Genomic DNA, 20,248 nt, shown 5'->3' on the forward strand with positions numbered 1-20,248 from the left:
TCCCATGAAGGTGTCTGTGGCACCACCGCCCGCTGAACTAGCCCACCCAAGGGATATAAGGGGACTCTTGGGGGGAGGGCTTGGGTTCAAAGGGGGGGGGGGGGGAGTTTGGCCGATTGCGGCCTGCGTACTTTGTACGTGGGGGGAGGTGTGTGGCAGAGCAGGGCTCTGCCCTTGGAAACAATGGCAGGGATGGAGTTAAATTCTCCTCCCTGCCCAGGTTGATTGCGTCAGGTGGGAGCAATAAAACAATTAATTATCCAATTAAACACTCAGCCGCCTGGCATAAAAGGAGGCCTCAGCCTACCAGTAAAGGAGAGGGAGTTCTAGAAGGAGAAGAAGCAAGAGTGTTTTTCTGTGTGTGCTGTTTTTGTTCGTTTTTGGTAAACCAGTGAAGGCAATGCCCAGGCTGGAAGCCGTATTTTTGTAAGTTTTGTTTTGTGCTTATTGTCTATTTCTGTTTAAAAACCTTTTTGTTTGGCTCTCGTGCTGGTTTATTTTGTATTTTTGTGAATTAAAAGCTTTATTTCTGAACTTTTCACACTGTCTCTGAGTCTCAACCTCTGTCATCCTGTCTCAGTGTCTTTGATGGAAATAATTAAACCCCTACAGGAATTGTTTAGTTCAATCCATACAATGGAAAATAATCTCAATACAATTGTTAAAGTGTACTATAAATATGTCACTTTTTTGTGACATATATTTTACTTGGGTAAAAGAAATACTGAGCAATAGCCTTGTGCTTTTGCTTGTTTAAAATAATAATAATATCCTGCCACATTATCTTGTAAGAGGATTATAAAGTCGGTCAGTTTTGCACGGTATATTGTAACAGCAAATGTATTACTCATACAATTGACCACCAACAATTACTTTTGCGCCGGTAAAGTATTGTATCAGCTTGGAGTACAGTGGAATGTCGCATATCTGACCGTCACATAACCGCCCGAGAGTAATGGCATTGGCAGCAAATGCAGCTTCCGCAATGGAAACAGAAAGAAAGCGTTATAGCAATCAGCCTTTTGGTGCGTTCCCCTTTAAGAGAATCAGGCTGTGTGCGTGTGTCAGTCAGCTGCGTGTAGTAGTGACGTTTCAATACACCAGTCGAGACAGCTTTTTTTTGTGCAATGTGTTTATATGATGGAGCGCACACATGCAGATATTGGTTGTGTGTTGTAGCTTTTAAATGCATTTGAATTAAACAAAGCAAGCTTCGTAAACACAATGCTTACTGGCCGTTTATTTAAAATAGCCGAAGCAATATTCAAACCGAGCTGCTTATCGGCTGTTGGCAATATCAAGAAAGAGCGCAAAGTACCGTGACAGAAATATTAAGAAAGCATAACCAGGGAGGCAGGGACTTCTAGAGTTAAGAAAGAAGCCATCCATTGCAGGTTACTGTACATTTATTGTTTGTTTTGTATATATTTTTTTAAAAACCTTTGCATGGAGATGGCTTACAGGAAACCGCTTAGCAACACTGTGTATTTGTAGCATAATTCATCTTGTTTACGTTTACTTACTTTAAAAGCAAAACATTTCCCCATGTTTAAAGCAGTTTGCATGTTGTTTTTGTTCACTAACCTATTTATGGATGTATAAATGCTTTTTCTATAGATGTTCGCAAATCCGACTTTTTCACATATCTGCCTACACCCGTCCACAGGGGGTCGGATAGGCGATTTTGTACTGTATGTTGGAAAAATGTTGCTACATTCAGGATGCACATTAACAATAATGAGATCAAACCATTTCTAATCCATTTATCTCACAGTGAGAACATATAGTCACAGAGAGCAGTTTCTGCAGCTTCTACATAATTTGGCTTTATGGCATGGACATATGTGGTGGAGTGTCCCGCCCCTATATATATATTTATTATTATTTGTATTTTTGTTTGCTGCGCAGATCAAAGCGCAGCGTATTTATTGTTGTTTTTATAATTTAAAAACCCTGTGAGGATGCGTGGCTGATCAGCTACTGATTATTTAACTAGCTGACAGTCACGCGTCCTTGCTAAACTCGTGCAGACTGTGGCCGAGGGGTAATAAGATAATTAACAGCTAGTTAACCCCTTGGCCAGAGTATAAGAACCTGCAGCTGTCCGTGCTGCGGGGGAGAGTGTACAGAGGAGAGTACGGGGAGCGGAGAGAGAGAGGAGAGAGGAAACACATTTAAAAACGACTGCTAAACCGTATTTGTTTATTTGTTTGGTCCTTGTGCCTTTTTGTTTGTTGATTGTTTAAATCTTTTGTTTTGATTTATTATTTAATAAATACGCTGACCACAGTAGCCTTCAGCTTCACCCGCCCATCCACTGTTTTGTTTCTGGTACTTCCTGGTCCGTGACGTCACCACACACGCCACTCAACAGCTGCTCGGTCACATATGGTGTCAGGGTGGGATAAACAACGCCTCCAAGAGCCGGACCAGGAAAGAAAAGGGCAGTTTTTTTTGGTTTTTTTCGAATAGTGTTTTGTGTTTTGAAAAAAAAAATGGATAAAATGTATGCCTACATGAAGAGGTGGCATGAGCATCAGAGGGAGTTGAAGGAAGGAGGGTGTGGCGGAGTGTCCCGCCCCTAATTATTATTTGTATTATTGTTTGCGGCGCGGGTAACAGCGCCGCGTATTTCTTATTTATATTTAAAAACCTCGTGAGGATGCATGACTGATCAGCTACTGATTATTTAACTAGCTGACAGTCATGCGTCCTTACCAAACGCGTGCAGACTGTGGCCGAGGGGTAATAAGTTAATTATCAGCTAGTTAACCCCACGGCCAGAGTATAAGAACCTGCAGCTGCCCGTGCTGCGGTGGTGAATGTACAGAGGAGACTACGGAGAGCGGAGAGAGGAGAGAGCAAGGAGACAATACAATACAACTGCTAAAACGTGCTGGATTAGCCAGCACGACACTTACTTGTTTGTCTGTTTATTTGTTTGGCCCTCGTGCCCTTTGGTTTCTGTTTTCTGTTTTGTTTAAATCTTTTGTTTGTTTATTTATTAAATACGCTGAATCCAGTTGCAAGAGGGGGGAGTCGGTGCGTCCACAGCCCAGAAGGGGGAGAAGTAAGCTGCAACAGCAACTGCAGCAACAGCAGGAGGAGGTCGGGGATGATGACTGGGAGGTTTATGTTATAAACCTCGTGGCGGAGTTATGCCCTGGTTGTGGGGCATATGGGCACACGTTGGCCATATGCCCCACGCAATATGAAGAGGGGGAGCGCGAGCATCCAGCGCCCAGAAGGGGGGAGCGCGAGCATCCAGCACCCAGAAGGGGGGAGACGGTGCATCCAGCGCCCAGAAGGGGAGAGCCCTTGCATCCAGCACCCAGAAGGGAGGAGCCCGTGCATGCAGCACCCAGAAGGGGTGATCCCGTGCATCCAGCGCCCAGAAGGGGGGAGCCCGTGCATCCAGCGCCCAGAAGGGGGGATCCTGTGCATCCAGCGCCCAGAAGGGGGGAGCCCATAGGTCCAGAACCTAGGCCTCCAGGAGCAGAGCAGTGGGAGCTGCCTCTGCCTCCGCCACCTCCACCTCAAGGAGCAGAGCAGCGGAAGCTGCCTCTGTCTCCGCCACCTCCATCGCTTCCACCACCAGGAGCAGAGCAGCGGGAGCTGCCTCTGCCTCGGCCACCTCCACCACCAGGAGCAGAGCAGCAGGAGCTGCCTCTGTCTCCAACATCTCCACCGCTAGGAGCAGAGCAGCAGGAGCTGCCTCTGTTTCCACCACTGCTAGGATCAGAACAGCAGGAGCTGCCTCTGTCTCCACCACGGCTAGAAGCAGAGCAGCAGGAGCTACCTCTGTCTCCATGTGGCGGAGTGTCCCGCCCCTATTTATTATTATTTGTATTTTTGTTAGCGGCGCGGGTAAAAGCGCCGCGTCTTTTATTGTTATATTTAAAAACCCTGTGAGGATGCATGGCTGATCAGCTACTGATTATTTAACTAGCTGACAGTCATGCATCCTTACCAAACGCGTGCAGACTCTGGCCGAGGGATAATAAGATAATTACCAACTAGTTAATCCCTCGGCCAGAGTATATAAACCTGCAGCTCTCTGCACTTGTTGTTGGGTGTACAGAGGAGAGTACGGGGAGCGGAGAGAGCGAGTCACATTTGGAAAAAACAATTGCTAAAACGTGCTGGATTCTCCAGCACGACACTTACTTGTTTGTTTGTTGATTCGTTTGGCCCTCGTGCCCTTTTGTTTTGTGTTTTGTGTTTTGTTTAAATATTTTGTTTGTCCAGGAAAGGATAAGGACGTTTTTTTTGTTTTTTTCAAAAAGTATTTTTGTGTGTTTTTTTTTTTGGAAAAAAATAAAAATAAAAATAAAAATGGGGAAAAGTAGCCGGAGGAGAAAGCAGCAGCAGCAGCAACAACAGCAGCAGGAGGTGCAGCAACAGCAGCCTTACCTTGCCACACTGGACGTCTGCCTCACCTGCCTGAAGGGTGAGGAGTGGTGCTTCGCGGTTGGTGAGGTCGGGCACGTGGCACCAGACCAACCCCCTCCATGGCAGGAGATGGAGGAGCCTGAGCGTCCGGCGTCAGGGGGAGAGGGCCCGCTGGCTAAGAGGAGCCTGGGAGGAATGCTGAAGAGGCCCTCCCCGATGTGATCAACCTCCTGTGGGCCAGAGATGGAGAGCGATGGGAAGCCTGGGAAAAGCAACACTGCCCAGTGTCCCTCCCGGAGGTTGCGGACATGGTAATCCGCTACCTGGCTGCAGATATGGCAGGGTTACCGCTATCTCCAGCTCCATCGGGAAAAGCCCAGCCACTGCCATCTCCAGCGCCAGAGGGAGAGGAGCCATCGCTGCCGTCTCCAGCGCCAAAGGGAGAGGAGCCATCGCTGCCGTCTCCAGCGCCAAAGGGAGAGGAGCCATCGCTGCCGTCTCCAACGCCAAAGGGAGAGGAGCCATCGCTGCCGTCTCCAGCGCCAGAGGGAGAGGAGCCATCGCTGCCGTCTCCAGCGCCAGAGGGAGAGGAGCCATCGCTGCCGTCTCCAGCGCCAGAGGGAGAGGAGCCATCGCTGCCGTCTCCAGCGCCAGAGGGAGAGGAGCCATCGCTGCCGTCTCCAGCGCCAGCGGGAGAGGAGCCATCGCTGCCGTCTCCAGCGCCAGAGGGAGAGGAGCCATCGCTGCCGTCTCCAGCGCCCGAGGGAGAGGAGCCATCGCTGCCGTCTCCAGCGCCCGAGGGAGAGGAGCCATCGCTGCCTTCTCCAACGCCCGAGGGAGAGGAGCCATCGCTGCCATTTCCAGCACCCGAGGGAGAGGAGCCATCGCTGCCATCTCCAGCACCCGAGGGAGAGGAGCCATTGCTGCCGTCTCCAACGCCAGAGGGAGAGGAGCCATGGCTGCCGTCTCCAGCGTTAGAGGGTGGGGAGCCCTCGCCGCTGTCTCCACCACAGTCAGGAGCAGAGCAGCAGGAGCTGCCTCTGTCTCCACCACCATCAGGAGCAGAGCAGCAGGAGCTGCCTCTGTCTCCACCACCGTCAGGAGCAGAGCAGCAGGAGCTGCCTCTGTCTCCACCACCACCAGGAGCAGAGCAGCAGGAGCTGCCTCTGTCTCCACCACCACCAGGAGCAGAGCAGCAGGAGCTGCTTCTGTCTCCACCATCACCAGGAGCAGAGCTGCAAGAGCTGCCTCTGCCTCCGCCACCTCCACCAGCAGAGGGTGAATGCCTGCTGGTTCCGCCTCCACCGTCGTGGGAGGACTGCTTGCCCCTCCCACCTCCACCAGCAGAGGGTGAATGCCTGCTGGTTCTGCCTCAACCACCGTGGGAGGACTGCTTGCCCCTCCCACCTCCACCAGCAGAGGGTGAATGCCTGCTGGTTCTGCCTCAACCACCGTGGGAGGACTGCTTGCCCCTCCCACCTCCACCAGCAGAGGGTGAATGCCTGCTGGTTCTGCCTCAACCACCGTGGGAGGACTGCTTGCCCCTCCCACCTCCACCAGCAGAGGGTGAATGCCTGCTGGTTCTGCCTCAACCGCCGTGGGAGGACTGCTTGCCCCTCCCACCTCCACCAGCAGAGGGTGAATACCTGCTGGTTCCGTCTCAGCCGCCGTGGGAGGACTTCTTTCCCCTCCCACCTCCACCAGCAGAGGGTGAATACCTGCTGGTTCCACACCCACCGTCATGGGAAGGACTGCTCCTGCCCTGCCTCGCACCACCCAGGGATGCCTGCCTCGCATCGCCTGGGGCTGCCTGTTGCTCCACATCGCCTGGAGAGCCACCAGCTACAGGGAATGAGGAAGAAGTGGAGCTCCCGCTGCCGCCTCCATGGCCAGGGGCTCCCCTCCCGAGTTCACCTCCCGAGGGTCCGCTGCTGCCGTCGCCTCCCGAGGGTCCGCTGCCGTCGCCTGGGGTCGCCAGGGATCCTGCTTCGACTGGGGTCGCCAGGGATCCTGCTTCGCCTGGGGTCGCCAGGGATCCTGCTTCGCCTGGGGTCACTACACTGTGGTCGGAGCCCCACGGAGGGGAGCTGCCGGCCATGAAGAAAGGGGGGGGAGGTCAGGAGACCAGCTCCCCCAGCCGCACTTTCGCGGCCGGAGATCATGTGGTCGGAGCCCCACGGAGGGGAACTGCCGGCCTTGAAGAAGGGGGGGGAGGTCAGGAGACCAGCTTCCCCAGCCGCACTTTCGCGGCAGGAGATTGTGTGGTCAGAGCCCCACGGAGGGGAACTGCTGGCCGTGAAGAGGAGGGGGAAGGTCAGGAGACCAGCTTCCCCAGCCGCACTTTCGCGGCAGGATAGAGTGTTGAGGGATCCCCATGAAGGGGAGCTGCCGGCCATGGAAAAGGGGGGGGAGGTCAGGAGACCAGCTCCCCCAGCCGCACTTTCGCGGCAGGAAATACTGTGGCTGGAGCCCCGTGAAGAGCAGCTACCAGTCATGAAGAAGGGGGGGGAGGTCAGGAGACCAGCTTCCCCCGCAGCAATTTCGCTGCAGGAGAAAGGGTGGCCGGAGCCCCACGGAGGGGAGCGGCCGGCCATGAAGAAGGGGGGGCAGGTCTGGAGACCACCCCCAAAAATTTTTTGGCCAGAGGAGCCGGCCGGTGCGCGGGCCTTTGGAACGCTACGGCTGTTTGGGTGGGAGGAGGACATCCCACCGTGGCCGCCACCTTTGGTCCGTTGCTGCCCCTGTTCCTGCGCCGGGACTGCTAACCGGGACTTTGGGGACTAAGGGGGGAGGTGGCCGAAAAGGCCATGTGTGCTGCGCACAAGGGGGGGCATGTGTGGCGGAGTGTCCCGCCCCTATTTATTATTATTTGTATTTTTGTTTGCGGCGCGGGTAAAAGCGCCGCGTCTTTTATTGTTATATTTAAAAACCCCGTGAGGATGCATGGCTGATCAGCTACTGATTATTTAACTAGCTGACAGTCATGCATCCTTACCAAACGCGTGCAGACTCTGGCCGAGGGATAATAAGATAATTACCAACTAGTTAATCCCTCGGCCAGAGTATATAAACCTGCAGCTCTCTGCACTTGTTGTTGGGTGTACAGAGGAGAGTACGGGGAGCGGAGAGAGCGAGTCACATTTGGAAAAAACAATTGCTAAAACGTGCTGGATTCTCCAGCCCGACACTTACTTGTTTGTTTGTTGATTCGTTTGGCCCTCGTGCCCTTTTGTTTTGTGTTTTGTGTTTTGTTTAAATATTTTGTTTGTTAATAAATACGCTGAGTGCTACTGCACTCAGCTTCACCCGCCCATCCACTGTTTTGGTGTCAGTTACTTCCTGGTCCGTGACGTCATCCACTTCACCACTGCGAGCCAGACTGCCACACTCCACCACCGCTAGGAGCAGAGCAGCAGGAGCTGCCTCTGTCTCCACCACCGCTAGGAGCAGAGCAGCAGGAGCTACCTCTGTCTCCACCACCGCTAGGAGCAGAGCAGCAGGAGCTGCCTCTGTCTCCACCGCCAGGAGCAGAGCAGCAGGAGCTGCCTCTGTCTCCACCACCGTGGGAGAACGGCTTGCCGCTCCCAGCTCCACCAGCAGAGGGTGAATGCCTGCTGGTTCCACCTCAGCCGCCGTAGGAGGACTGCTTGCCACTCCCACCTCCACCAGCAGAGGGTGAATGCCTGCTGGTTCTGTCTCCATCACCGTGGGAGGACTGCTTGCCCCTCCTACCTCCACCAGCAGAGGGTGAATACCTGCTGGTTCCACCTCCACCGTCATGAGAAGGACTGCTCCTGCCCTGCCTCGCTCTGCCCAAGGATGCCTGCCTCGCACCGCCCAAGGATGCCTGCCTCGCACCACCCAAGGATGCCTGCCTCGCACCACCCAAAGATGCCTGCCATGCATCACCTGGGGCCGCCTGTGGCTCCGTATCGCCTATGGCCGCCTGTGGCTCCGTATCGCCTGGGGCCGCCTGTGGCTCCGTATCGCCTGTGGCCGCCTGTGGCTCTGCATCGCCTGGGGCTTCCTGTGGCTCTGCATCGCCTGGGGCTGCCTGTTGCTCCGCATCGCCTGGAGAGCCACCAGTTACAGGGTACGAGGGAGAAGTGGAGCTCCCGCTGCCGCCTCCATGGCCAGGGGCTCCCCTCCCGAGTTCGCCTCCCGAGGGTCCGCTGCTGCTGCCGTCGCCTCTCGAGGGTCCGCTGCTGCTGCTGCCGTCGCCTCCCGAGGGTCCGCTGCTGCTACCGTCGCCTCCTGAGGGTCCGCTGCCGCTGCTGCTGCTGTTGTCTCCCTAGGGTCTGGTGCTGCTGCCGTCGCCTCCCGAGGGCCCGCAGCTGCTGCCGTCGCTTCCCGAAGGTCCTGCTTCGCCTGGGGTCGCTACCAGTCCTGCCATGTGTTTGCGTCTTCTTCCGGGTGTGACGTCACCACTGCAGCCATCCTGCCACAGGTCTACTTATGCTTTATCGACTACTAGTCTAGTTTAAGAAAAACAGACAATTATAACAAACACTAACACACACAAGACAAAACTCACGGTTTTTCAGCAAATAAACACAGGCTCCTTGTAGGTTGTATCTAACCATTTACCAAGGAACAGATTGCTTACACTACAACCCCTTATATACCGTCCCCCATGACCCCTAGGTTAACGAGCGCATCCGCTCCTCCAATCTGCAGATGTCGCGCCATTTCCCGTCCGGGTCATTGAGTTTGGGTACCGTAGTTCCGCCCCTTTTCTAGATGACCAACTTCCACCTAACCCAAGGAATAAATTGTCATGCCATTTAGTTAAGGGTACTCTGTTCCTTTTACACAGCGCCCTCACAGGTCAGGAGGGAGATCTAACACCAAGAGTCAGGCATGCACTCAGATGTTCTGCATTACAGCATCCAGATATTTGCTAGTTTCAAAAACTCAGAACCAACCTGCTTCAACATTTACAAAACAATGGTAAATAATAAGTTGACTCGTGTCACTTTGGTCAGTCCTTTCACCATATATTCTGCACACAAAAATAGATCTACCTCTGATTTCAGGGTTTCCCCAAATTTCTCATTGTGTCGGGCAACAGTTTATGCACTACAGTGCAGTCTTTGGAAGGCAGTGGAATATACACCTGACCCTCTGTTTTCTTTCGCTTCTACAAGCATCTCCTTTCCTGCTGTTTTAATATTTGTCATCTTTTTACACCATTTCTCGGCACGATCTCTGGCCATTGTAGATTGTAATTGCTTATTACCTGACCTCATCTCATGCATTCCACCCCTGGACCGTACAAAAACAAAATATTATTTTTCCCAAGCAGTATTGAAATAACTTTTTAGGTTTCGGTGCAGTATCTGATACTGGACTGTTGTTCTCTCAGCTTTATTATTGTTATTATTATTAATAATCATAAAGCAGTGTGGAGTAGTGGTTAGGGCTCTGGACTCTTGACCGGAGGGTCGTGGTTTCAATCCCAGGTGGGGGACACTGCTGCTGTACCCTTGAGCAAGGTACTTTACCTAGATTGCTCCAGTAAAAACCCAACTGCATAAATGGGTAATTGTAGGTAAAAATAATGTGTAAAAAATAATGTAATTGTATGTAAAAATAATGTGATATCTTGTAACAATTATAAGTCGCCCTGGATAAGGGCGTCTGCTAAGAAATAAATAATAATAATATTATTATTATTATTATTATAACCATTACCCATTGAGGGGCGTACACCTTCAAAAAAATATGAAAAGTTGTATAGCACAACACACACACATTTTATATATATATATATATATATATATATATATATATATATATATATATATATATACACTGTATCTATATACATATATATATATACACACACACACTTGTCCAATTTCCGTTAATTCTTGAAAATACATTGTTCCTTCTTGGTCCCTTTTTAGTCCCAGCTACATAGGCTTGCCACCTTTTCCACAGTCCAAACCCCGACATATTTCTCAGTCAGCCTAGCTCTATCAAAACTGCAGTATACTTGTGACGGTGCAGTGGGTGTGGGTGTGGAACAGACGTCACAGAGGTGCAAATACTCTACCACAATGGTAGAAGGCGAACTTTATTAAAAGGGACAAACTTTATTAAAAGCAACAAAAATCCAAATCATAAGTCCTGATAGAGCAAGTCCCTCTCAGCTTTTTGGGTGCACTTTTGGGGTGGTGAAAAGTGCAGGTGCTCAGGTGCTGAAGTGTCCAGTTCAGTTGTGCGGGGCGTGTGATGTCCAAGGTGAAAAGTGCTGGCAGTAGTGCGGCAGCTCCTTGGCGTCAGGGATCACTCTGACCCCGGTCCTGACGATAAACAAATCAAAAACACGTAGACCACAAACAAACAAAACAAACACACAGCTCAGCAACCCAGGTTTAGTATTACCTCAAAGGCCCCACACTTACAGAATGACAGCCCTTATATACTAGGAGACTCCACCTCATGATCAGCGCGACTCAGCACACCTGCCAGTTGTCTAATGCAGCACAGCTGATCACAGTAATCTTGTCCCCTAATATGGTCATTCCGTCCTGCACCAAGATGGCCGACTTCCTTTTCCGCCCCTCTCCCCAAGCCGGCCCTTCTCTGAACAGGCGTGCAAGTACCTCTGCTTAGCGCCTCTTGGGTCGGGAGGGAGATTTGCAGCTCAGATCCTCACGCTCCCTGTCACAATACTGTAATACAGTTTAACACAATATCACCAGATCTCGGTACAAATCAATAATCACGCAGTATACATAGTATTGTGTTCTTGGTATTTCTAGCAATCAAATTTACAAGCCAGAAAAATAGTAGCTATATCATGGTAGGTTAGAGGCTAATCTTACCTGAGACAAACTAGCTGTGGTGATGAGTAACACCGTGGTAAATCAATGCAATTTCTGAAGCAATGATCCTGTCTATATGTTTCTTTTGTTTTTTTTATTATTATTTATTTCTTAGCCGACGCCCTTATCCAGGGTGACTTACAATTGTTACAAGATATAACATTATTTTTACATACAGTTACCCATTTATACAGTTGGGTTTTTACTGGAGCAATCTAGGTAAAGTACCTTGCTCAAGGGTACAGCAGCAGTGTCCCCCACCTGGGATTGAACCCACGACCCTCTGGTCAAGAGTCCAGAGCCCTAACCACTACTCCACACTGCTGCCCTTTACAAAATATTTCTGAGCCAGAAAAGCCTGTTTGTGACTGTGGCAATGTGCTCCACCCCTGTGTGCATTTCTGTGTTGTATGTTGCGTGTGTTAATGTTGGTGTATAGAGATTGGTACACGGGATATAAACGGGTCTGTGTTTCACGTGTATTTAAAAATGTAGATTTGTATTTAGGCACAAGGATGGCACAGATCACTTCACGTGCTGGTTAAAATGTAATGGGTGGTCACGGGAGTACACTTAATTAATTCACGTGCAGTTGTACCGAGATTCCAATTGAATGATTGACTAGCAATCGACTCTCGGTACAACTGCATAAAAGCAGCATGTTTTCACTCACTCGGGGTTGGGTGTTCGAGAGTGGAGAACGGGTGAGAGAGAAGGAGAAATAAGTTTAAATATCAATTGCTATTATGTGCTGGTAGGACCAGCACGATACTTGTTTATTTAAAACTCACCGTGTTTGTTTGTGTGTCTGTCCGTGCACTGTCTGTTTACTGTATAGTCCGTTTTGTTTGTCTCTTTATTTTGGCGTGAAGTACCGTGTCCTGTTTTTGCGTTCTGTTTAAACCTTTTATTTTGTTAATAAACGCTGAGTGCTACCATTTGCACTCAGCTACTCATCACCACCGTCTGTCTGTGTGTTTCTTCCGGGTCTGACGTGTCACCACTCAGCCAGCCTTGTGACATATGGTTGTCAGAAGCGGGATAACAGCGCCCCCCAGACTCAGGCTGGAAAGAGTACCGCAGTTTCTATGAAAAAAAAAAAAATGACAATGGCCGAAGACGCCAGGAAACTGCGGGACTGGATCCTGGAAAATGCTGGGCTGGAGGCCCAGTCTATGCCAGTAGCGATCCGGATCCTGTGGTTGATGGACAGGGAGCGATGGGAGGCCTATGAGAGGGAACACACCCCAAACACCTTGGAGGAAGGTTTGGAGTTGGTCCTCAGCTACCTGGAGGCAGCTATAACCACAACAGCAGCCCAGGTAGCAGGTCCACCAGCAGTGGAGTACCTGCTGTCCCCATCACCACCAGCAGAGGAAGAATGCCTGCTGTCCCCGTCTCCACCAGCAGAGGAAGAATGCCTGCTGGTTTTGCCTCCACAGCCCAAGTGGGAGGAGCCTGAGCATCCACAGCCCAAGTGGGAGGAGCCTGAGCGTCCACAGCTCAAGTGGGAGGAGCCTGAGCGTCCACAGCCCAAGCGGGAGGAGCCTGAGCGTCCACAGCCCAAGGACCCAAACTGCCAGCAGGGGAAGCATGCCTGTTGGTTCACCTGCTGCTGCCATCCCGAGAGCCAAAAGGGGAGGAGTTACAGGCTCAACCCCCTGAATTTTTCTGGGGGGGAGAAGGGCAGGATGCTGGTGTCCCCCAGCAGCCTCTATTTATGCTGCTGAAGGGAGCACGGCGCACACCAGCCCAGCCACCACAGCAGAGGGAGCCAGCACCGCCACAGCCTCCCTCTGAGTGGCCAGCATCAGCCCCATCGCCACTGCCTCCACCACAGTCCCCTGCAAGAGCGGGAGAGCCACACCAGTCCCCTGCAAGAGAGGCAGAGCTGCACCAGTCCCCTGCAACAGTAGGAGACTACACGCTGCTCGCACCTCCATCGCCAGGAGACTACACGCTGCTCCCACCTCCACCGCTTCCGCCACTAGGAGCAGAGCAGCAGGAGCTGCCTCTGCCTCCACCACCGCCCGGAGCAGAGCAGCAGGAGCTGGTTAAAATGTAATGGGTGGTCACGGGAGTACACTTAATTAATTCACGTGCAGTTGTACCGAGATTCCAATTGAATGATTGACTAGCAATCGACTCTCGGTACAACTGCATAAACGCAGCATGTTTTCACACCCCCAGTTCAAGCGAAAGTAAACAAGGATATGCAAAACATTAGAAAATGAACAAGCAGCAGAACAAATCTGCATTGAAAAACTGAATTTCATCTACCACTGTTAATAATAATTAAAAAAAAAAAACATAAGTAAACGCATATAAAAAAAAAACACTGTATAAACAGAATTTAAAAAAAAAATTGGAAAGGTAAGTTTAAAAAAGTATGTTTTGAGACGGCTTTTAAAAATATTCAAAGGCTCAGACTCCCTGATCACTTTTGGAAGAGCATGAAAAATGTGGGGCGACTTTTCATTGGATCATTTAGTACACGTACAATTTTCTTTAAATTCATTGGCTCTTATTTCATTTCTAAAGAACTTGTTGGCCCAAATGTATACATATAGTAAAAATTGTATGTGTAGTTAACAAAACAGAAAGCATAGTGTATCGCAGTCGTGATTGCGCACATCGAGATCAAGATTCGACCCAATCTAGGATTGATTGATCCGGGATTGAATCCTGGATTCATTTCTGTTGCGCACATCAAGACTGGTCACAGATCTGCGAATCCAAGACTGAGTCTAAAACTCACCTGTTAATCCAGGATTCACAGTGTCTGTGTCGCTGGTTGATTACGTACATCGTCTCGTGAAGTGGTACATTAGGGCATAACCATGGCTACAACCAGTAAAACTGTGTGTTTTCTTTATTTGAGAAAAAACTGTTATCAAATGTTATTCTTGATAACAAAAATTACAAAGAAATTATAGAAATTAAAAAGTAAAATAAAAAAACTCATTTATGTGTGTGTTATTAATTAGAATAACCAATCAAGAACTGAATTAACTAAAACATTTATTTATTTACAACACATTTTCTTACGTAGTTGATGATCTACCAGATATCGCGGCTGCCGCTGTCTGTACTGCTACTAGCTCAGCCACTACCTCGCCTCCGGTCGAACAAGGGTCGCCCACTGTCACTTCGCCACCTGTAACAAAGCATAGAAGGGAATCAGCTGACTCTGGCCCAGTCCTCCTGATGATGGCTCATAAAGAGCACACATTGAAAATGCGGATCTACGCATTGAAAGAGGAGAAATTACTGTTGCAGATAGCTGCATTGAAAAAAAAAAGTTAAAACCCAACGCGCAATTAAATTTTTGCTACGCGTTGCATAAAGAGCCAATGGGGGGATAGTATCGTTTAGGGGGCGTAATGAGTCATGCAACAGCCAATCAAGGCTTTTTTTACTTTGTCGGTAGATAAGGTAATGAACTTGTCTCATGCATAAAATAGGCCCAATTTACTAATTAATTAATGATACTGCAACCTAAATAATGTTTATTTTTTAATAGCTCATTAGCGTAAATTCCAAATTTATCCGGGGAGGGGGCGTAGACAACCTAAGTGGAGACAGAAATGTACTGTAACACAACAAACAGTTGAATATATATATATATATATATATATATATATATATATATATATATATATATATATATATATATATATATATATAGTCCATCTCATAGCTGGTAACGCAACCAAATGATATTATTAATACATCGCTGGCAATGTACAGTGTTAAAAAGATGTCGCACAAGAAAGAAGTGTTACCCGAAACAGAAATATAAAAATTGAAGTTATAGTACCCGTGAGGGAGACCGATTCTTTCTGATCGGGATGGGATCAGCCAGGCAGAATACTAGAAATTAAATCAGCTAGACCACAATATTATGTCGGGGAATGAACATCGTTTTATTAAATACAGGTAATAACTATACTTAACAAACAGGGCAGATCTAAAATACACAGTCACGACATTGGGTTTGCACTGTCTTTTAATTAAAACAATAAAATACAAGATTTCAATTTAAAATTAAAGGGCAGTGCGGCTCAGTACGATCACGGAGACGGGGCTCACTAAAAACAACAATAAAACCAATACGCCCCCGTCTCCAGCACTCCTCTAAACCCAATGCCTTTTAAAATACTAGAATTGTTTAAAAACACACACGACAGAATGAAGACCAAAAGCGCATGGTCCGGTTTCTAATACTCCTGCTGGCAGCGCGTCAGCCTCCACTCCAAACAAACCCAGGTTCACATCACACTGGACAACTCTATCTCTGGAATCATGAAATCAGGAACATTTATACCAAGTGCTCAGCTTCTCCAAAATCAATGAATTTACACGTACGGGAGCTGCGAACAGGAGAGCATTAACTAACAGAAAATAATGTGCCAAAATAAACGTGCTTAAATTAAGTGATAAAAAAAAAAATCAATAAAAAGTGAATAATACAATAGTTAAGTCAAACGTGCCTATTCAAGGTAACGTGAGCAACCCCGCTACATTACTAATTACATTTCATACAAGAATATATTCAGTGTTATTAAAAATAATACTTATAAATAAAACACCATACAAGACACCGTAATGTAAACATTTCCGTTGTATTATTAAAAAACAAAATACATTAAAAAAAATCTTAAACTGTCTTGTTTGCGTGAGAATTAATAAATACGAACGGTTAAGATGCATATACAGACACGCACACGCACATTATATATTTTCTGGTTATAAAGTCAATCTTCTTACTACTCTGTGAGCAGGTCCGTGTTTTTAGAATGTATTATGCTGACCTATAAGGGCAGTTGGCTGTGCCTGAAATTCCACAACGCACTGTGGGCAGGGTTACAAAGTACCACGTAATTTAAAAACTATACACTGATTGGGTATGTGCCAACGCGTTACCAACATTCCTTACGCATTGAGTCAATACGTTTTTGGCCCTGATGGCTTGCCATACGAGAGAGCTATGCTGTGGGAGCTTTCGTTCTGCAGATATATACCCAACCTGCTCGAGCTGGAATCGTTTTCTAATTATGTTGGTTAAGACGGTAACGCGTGCATCCCTGCCGTAATAATTCAATTTCAGTTTTCAGCAAAGTCTCGAAAAATTGTAATTTTCTGTCTTCTGTTTCTTGGGACTTGAACGTCTCACACTATAACAACTAACTAATGCGTTCTTGAGAAAAATGTGGGCCTCAAAAGACGACGTGAGGTTACTGAATGACCCTTGGCGTGTGCTGAACAAACAGAAAAAATATAGTGACAACTTCGTGCCAGTTAACAAAGCGTTTGTAGTGCTTGCAGTAGAACGGTACTTGTCACAGCCCAGCGATAATTCAAACCCGCAGGATTTGTATGATGTAACCTTGACAGACGGCTCAGAAGGCGCGAAGTGCTTGCTGCAACCGCGGTTTAACAGCATGGTGTACAAAAACGTTATGACCGCTGGGTGCGACTTGAAAGTGAACCGCATCTCGACGGTTTATGAAGGAAAAACACTGCGTGTAGTGCTGAATAACGTGTATGTTGTCAGTAGACTGTCCATGTATTTTCAGTTATGTCATCCACAACACGAGTTTGAAGATGTAGCAGGTGATATTCGTATGGTTGCTGGGGTTAACAAACATTATCTACCTCTGTGGAATGATGTAGATTACTATGGGTTGCAATGGAGAGATAATGTGCAAAGAAACATCAAAACAATAAGTAAGTACTGCAACTGTGTCAATATATCTAGAAAAATCACTCATTTTGGAGTGAGACTCACTTTTGGAACTTTCTGGCAAGGAGTTTAGATGGTTTATTCAATCAGTTGATGTAGTGTGTGATCTCTGATGTCTATATAGGTGAACATGTAGTTACTCTAGCGGAATTGGAGAAGACCGTGGAGTATAAATCAAGCTTGCCAGCACTGCTTGTGAGAGTTATGTTCAAGTCCACATTGTGGCACAATGGAAAATATAGCAGCACTCAAGAATGGGCCTACCAGGTAAGTCAATCTCATTAGTATAATATTGAAAAAAAAGCTTTTGAAAGACAAACACGATTATAATTTTTATACCATTAAACAATACAATTGTTTCATGGCATTTGAAGTTCAAGTTCTTACTGTATCACACGATTGTTTCACTTGTTTTTAATTTATTGTGACATATCATTAAGTAGTTCTACTAATTTGTAATAACAGCTAGCAAGATTGAATAATATTGATATTAATAAATTATAATAACAGGATCATTATAATCAACTAACCCAACTTGTATACATACACAGTTATCTATAATGGGTGAATATTACACTTACATTAGTCCCACTGACACCCATACAGACACGCAATTTGTGTTGCATTAATAAAAACTGGTATCACAGCTTTGAGAATTTGTAATATATATATATATATATATATATATATATATATATATATATATATATACACAGTACTGTGCAAAAGTTTTAGGCAGGTGTGAAAAAATGCTGTAAAGTAAGAATGCTTTCAAAAATAGACATGTTAATAGATTATATTTATCAATTAACTAAATGCAAAGTGAGTGAACAGAAGAAAAATCTAAATCAAATCCATATTTGGTGTGACCACCCTTTGCCTTCAAAACAGCATCAATTCTTCTAGGTACACTTGCACAAAGTCAGGGATTTTGTAGGCATATAGTCAGGTGTATGATTAAACAATTATACCAAACAGGTGCTAGTGATCATCAATTCAATATGTAGGTTGAAACACAATCATTAACTGAAACAGAAACAGCTGTGTAGGAGGAATAAAACTGGGTGAGGAACAGCCAAACTCAGCTAACAAGGTGAGGTTGCTGAAGACAGTTTACTGTCAAAAGTCATACACCATGGCAAGACTGAGCACAGCAACAAGACACAAGGTAGTTATACTGCATCAGCAAGGTCTCTCCCAGGCAGAAATTTCAAGGCAGACAGGGGTTTCCAGATGTGCTGTCCAAGCTCTTTTGAAGAAGCACAAAGAAACGGGCAATGTTGAGGACCGTAGACGCAGTGGTCGGCCAAGGAAACTTACTGCAGCAGATGAAAGACACATCATGCTTAGTTCCCTTCGCAATCGGAAGATGTCCAGCAGTGCCATCAGCTCAGAATTGGCAGAAAACAGTGGGACCCTGGTACACCCATCTACTGTCCGGAGAAGTCTGGTCAGAAGTGGCCTTCATGGAAGACTTGCGGCCAAAAAGCCATACCTCCGACGTGGAAACGAGGCCAAGTGACTCAACTATGCACGAAAACACAGGAACTGGGGTGCAGAAAAATGGCAGCAGGTGCTCTGGACTGATGAGTCAAAATTTGAAATATTTGGCTGTAGCAGAAGGCAGTTTGTTCGCCGAAGGGCTGGAGAGCGGTACACGAATGAGTGTCTGCAGGCAACAGTGAAGCATGGTGGAGGTTCCTTGCAAGTTTGGGGCTGCATTTCTGCAAATGGAGTTGGGGATTTGGTCAGAATTAATGGTCTCCTCAGTGCTGAGAAGTACAGGCAGATACTTATCCATCATGCAATACCATCAGGGAGGCATCTGATTGGCCCCAAATTTATTCTGCAGCATGACAACGACCCCAAACATTCAGCGAAAGTCATTAAGAACTATCTTCAGCGTAAAGAAGAACAAGGAGTCCTGGAAGTGATGGTATGGCCCCCACAGAGCCCTGATCTCAACATCATCGAGTCTGTCTGGGATTACATGAAGAGAGAGAAGAAACTGAGGCTGCCTAAATCCACAGAAGAACTGTGGTTAGTCCTCCAAGATGTTTGGGCCAACCTACCTGCCGAGTTCCTTCAAAAACTGTGCAAGTGTACCTAGAAGAATTGATGCTGTTTTGAAGGCAAAGGGTGGTCACACCAAATATTGATTTGATTTAGATTTTTCTTCTGTTCACTCATTTTGTTAATTGATAAATATAAACTACTAACATGTCTATTTTTGAAAGCATTCTTACTTTACAGCATTTTTTCACACCTGCCTAAAACTTTTGCACAGTACTGTATATCTATCTATCTATCTATCTATCTATCTATCTATCCAGCTATCTATATATATATATATATATATATATATATATATATATATATATATATATAGTTGTAGTGAAAAGTTTACATACCCCAACAGAAATGTATAATTTCTAGAAATTTCTCGAAAAAACAAAGAATTATAAGAAATCTTTTGTAGCAAAAAAATTTGCTTTAGTAGATGAGGAAAAAAGTTACAAGAAATGGATTTCTAGAATTATTTATTTCTGCAATCATCCTATGCCTAACCCTTTTATACTCTCTAAGAATGGTCACCTACAATCCAGCATTTTCTAGACTTTTTCTAGAATTAGGTTCTGCATTATCATATTGAAATTTCTAGCACCTTGTAGGCAATACTATTAGGGATGGGAATTTTAAAAGTTTTTATACGTTTTAAAACGTATAAATTCTAAAGAAGTGGTAAAACGTTTAAATATGCTAGACGTATAACATGTCATGTGACAAATGTCACAAGACCCATATTTTTTTATGCATTAATTTTAGTAATTTATCATCAGTAGTCTGTCGCGTATCAGACTGCTCTAGTGCCACAGTAAGGGTGGATATTATAAAAAGTAAGGGGTTTGGCAATTGCCTCCAAGTAGCTTTTCTAATTGGTGCAACAGAAAGATTGACACTGGGGCGGGTTTTATTCTCGGTTGAGCTTGTGCTTCATTGGTGCACTGTGTGTGTGTTCATGCCTGTAGTAGGCGTGGTATGGTATCAATTCCACGGCGGGGTAATAACGTTAATGACAAGTGTTTTTTCTGAGTTTGTTTTATATTTAAAATGGCATCTCTAAACAAAGGAAGCCACCTTTGTAAGTATTTTGCTAATAATTATGCCAAACAAAATTGCCGTACCACAAAAACACAAGTGCAATGCTTCACCATTTGAAATGAAAACATTCAGAATTATTGTGGCTGGAGCTGATGGCAATAAAAAGCAAACATGC

General features: G+C 46.6%; 1 protein-coding gene across 2 annotated transcripts in view; it reads left to right on the plus strand.

Annotated features, from left to right (window-relative positions):
• Window positions 1-16,199: 16,199 nt before the first annotated feature.
• The window catches only part of LOC117407225 (RPA-related protein RADX-like), a 43,803-nt gene continuing 39,754 nt past the window's right edge, over window positions 16,200-20,248 (plus strand). For both annotated transcript variants that reach the window (XM_059028790.1, XM_059028791.1), the window contains exons 1-2: window positions 16,200-16,955; window positions 17,096-17,238. In XM_059028790.1, coding sequence (XP_058884773.1) covers window positions 16,436-16,955; window positions 17,096-17,238 — 663 coding nt within the window. In that variant the 5' untranslated portion in view covers window positions 16,200-16,435. The remainder of the gene's footprint in view (window positions 16,956-17,095; window positions 17,239-20,248) is intronic.

The sequence above is a fragment of the Acipenser ruthenus genome, chromosome 8 (assembly GCF_902713425.1).
Source record: "Acipenser ruthenus chromosome 8, fAciRut3.2 maternal haplotype, whole genome shotgun sequence".
Lineage (NCBI taxonomy): Eukaryota > Metazoa > Chordata > Actinopteri > Acipenseriformes > Acipenseridae > Acipenser > Acipenser ruthenus.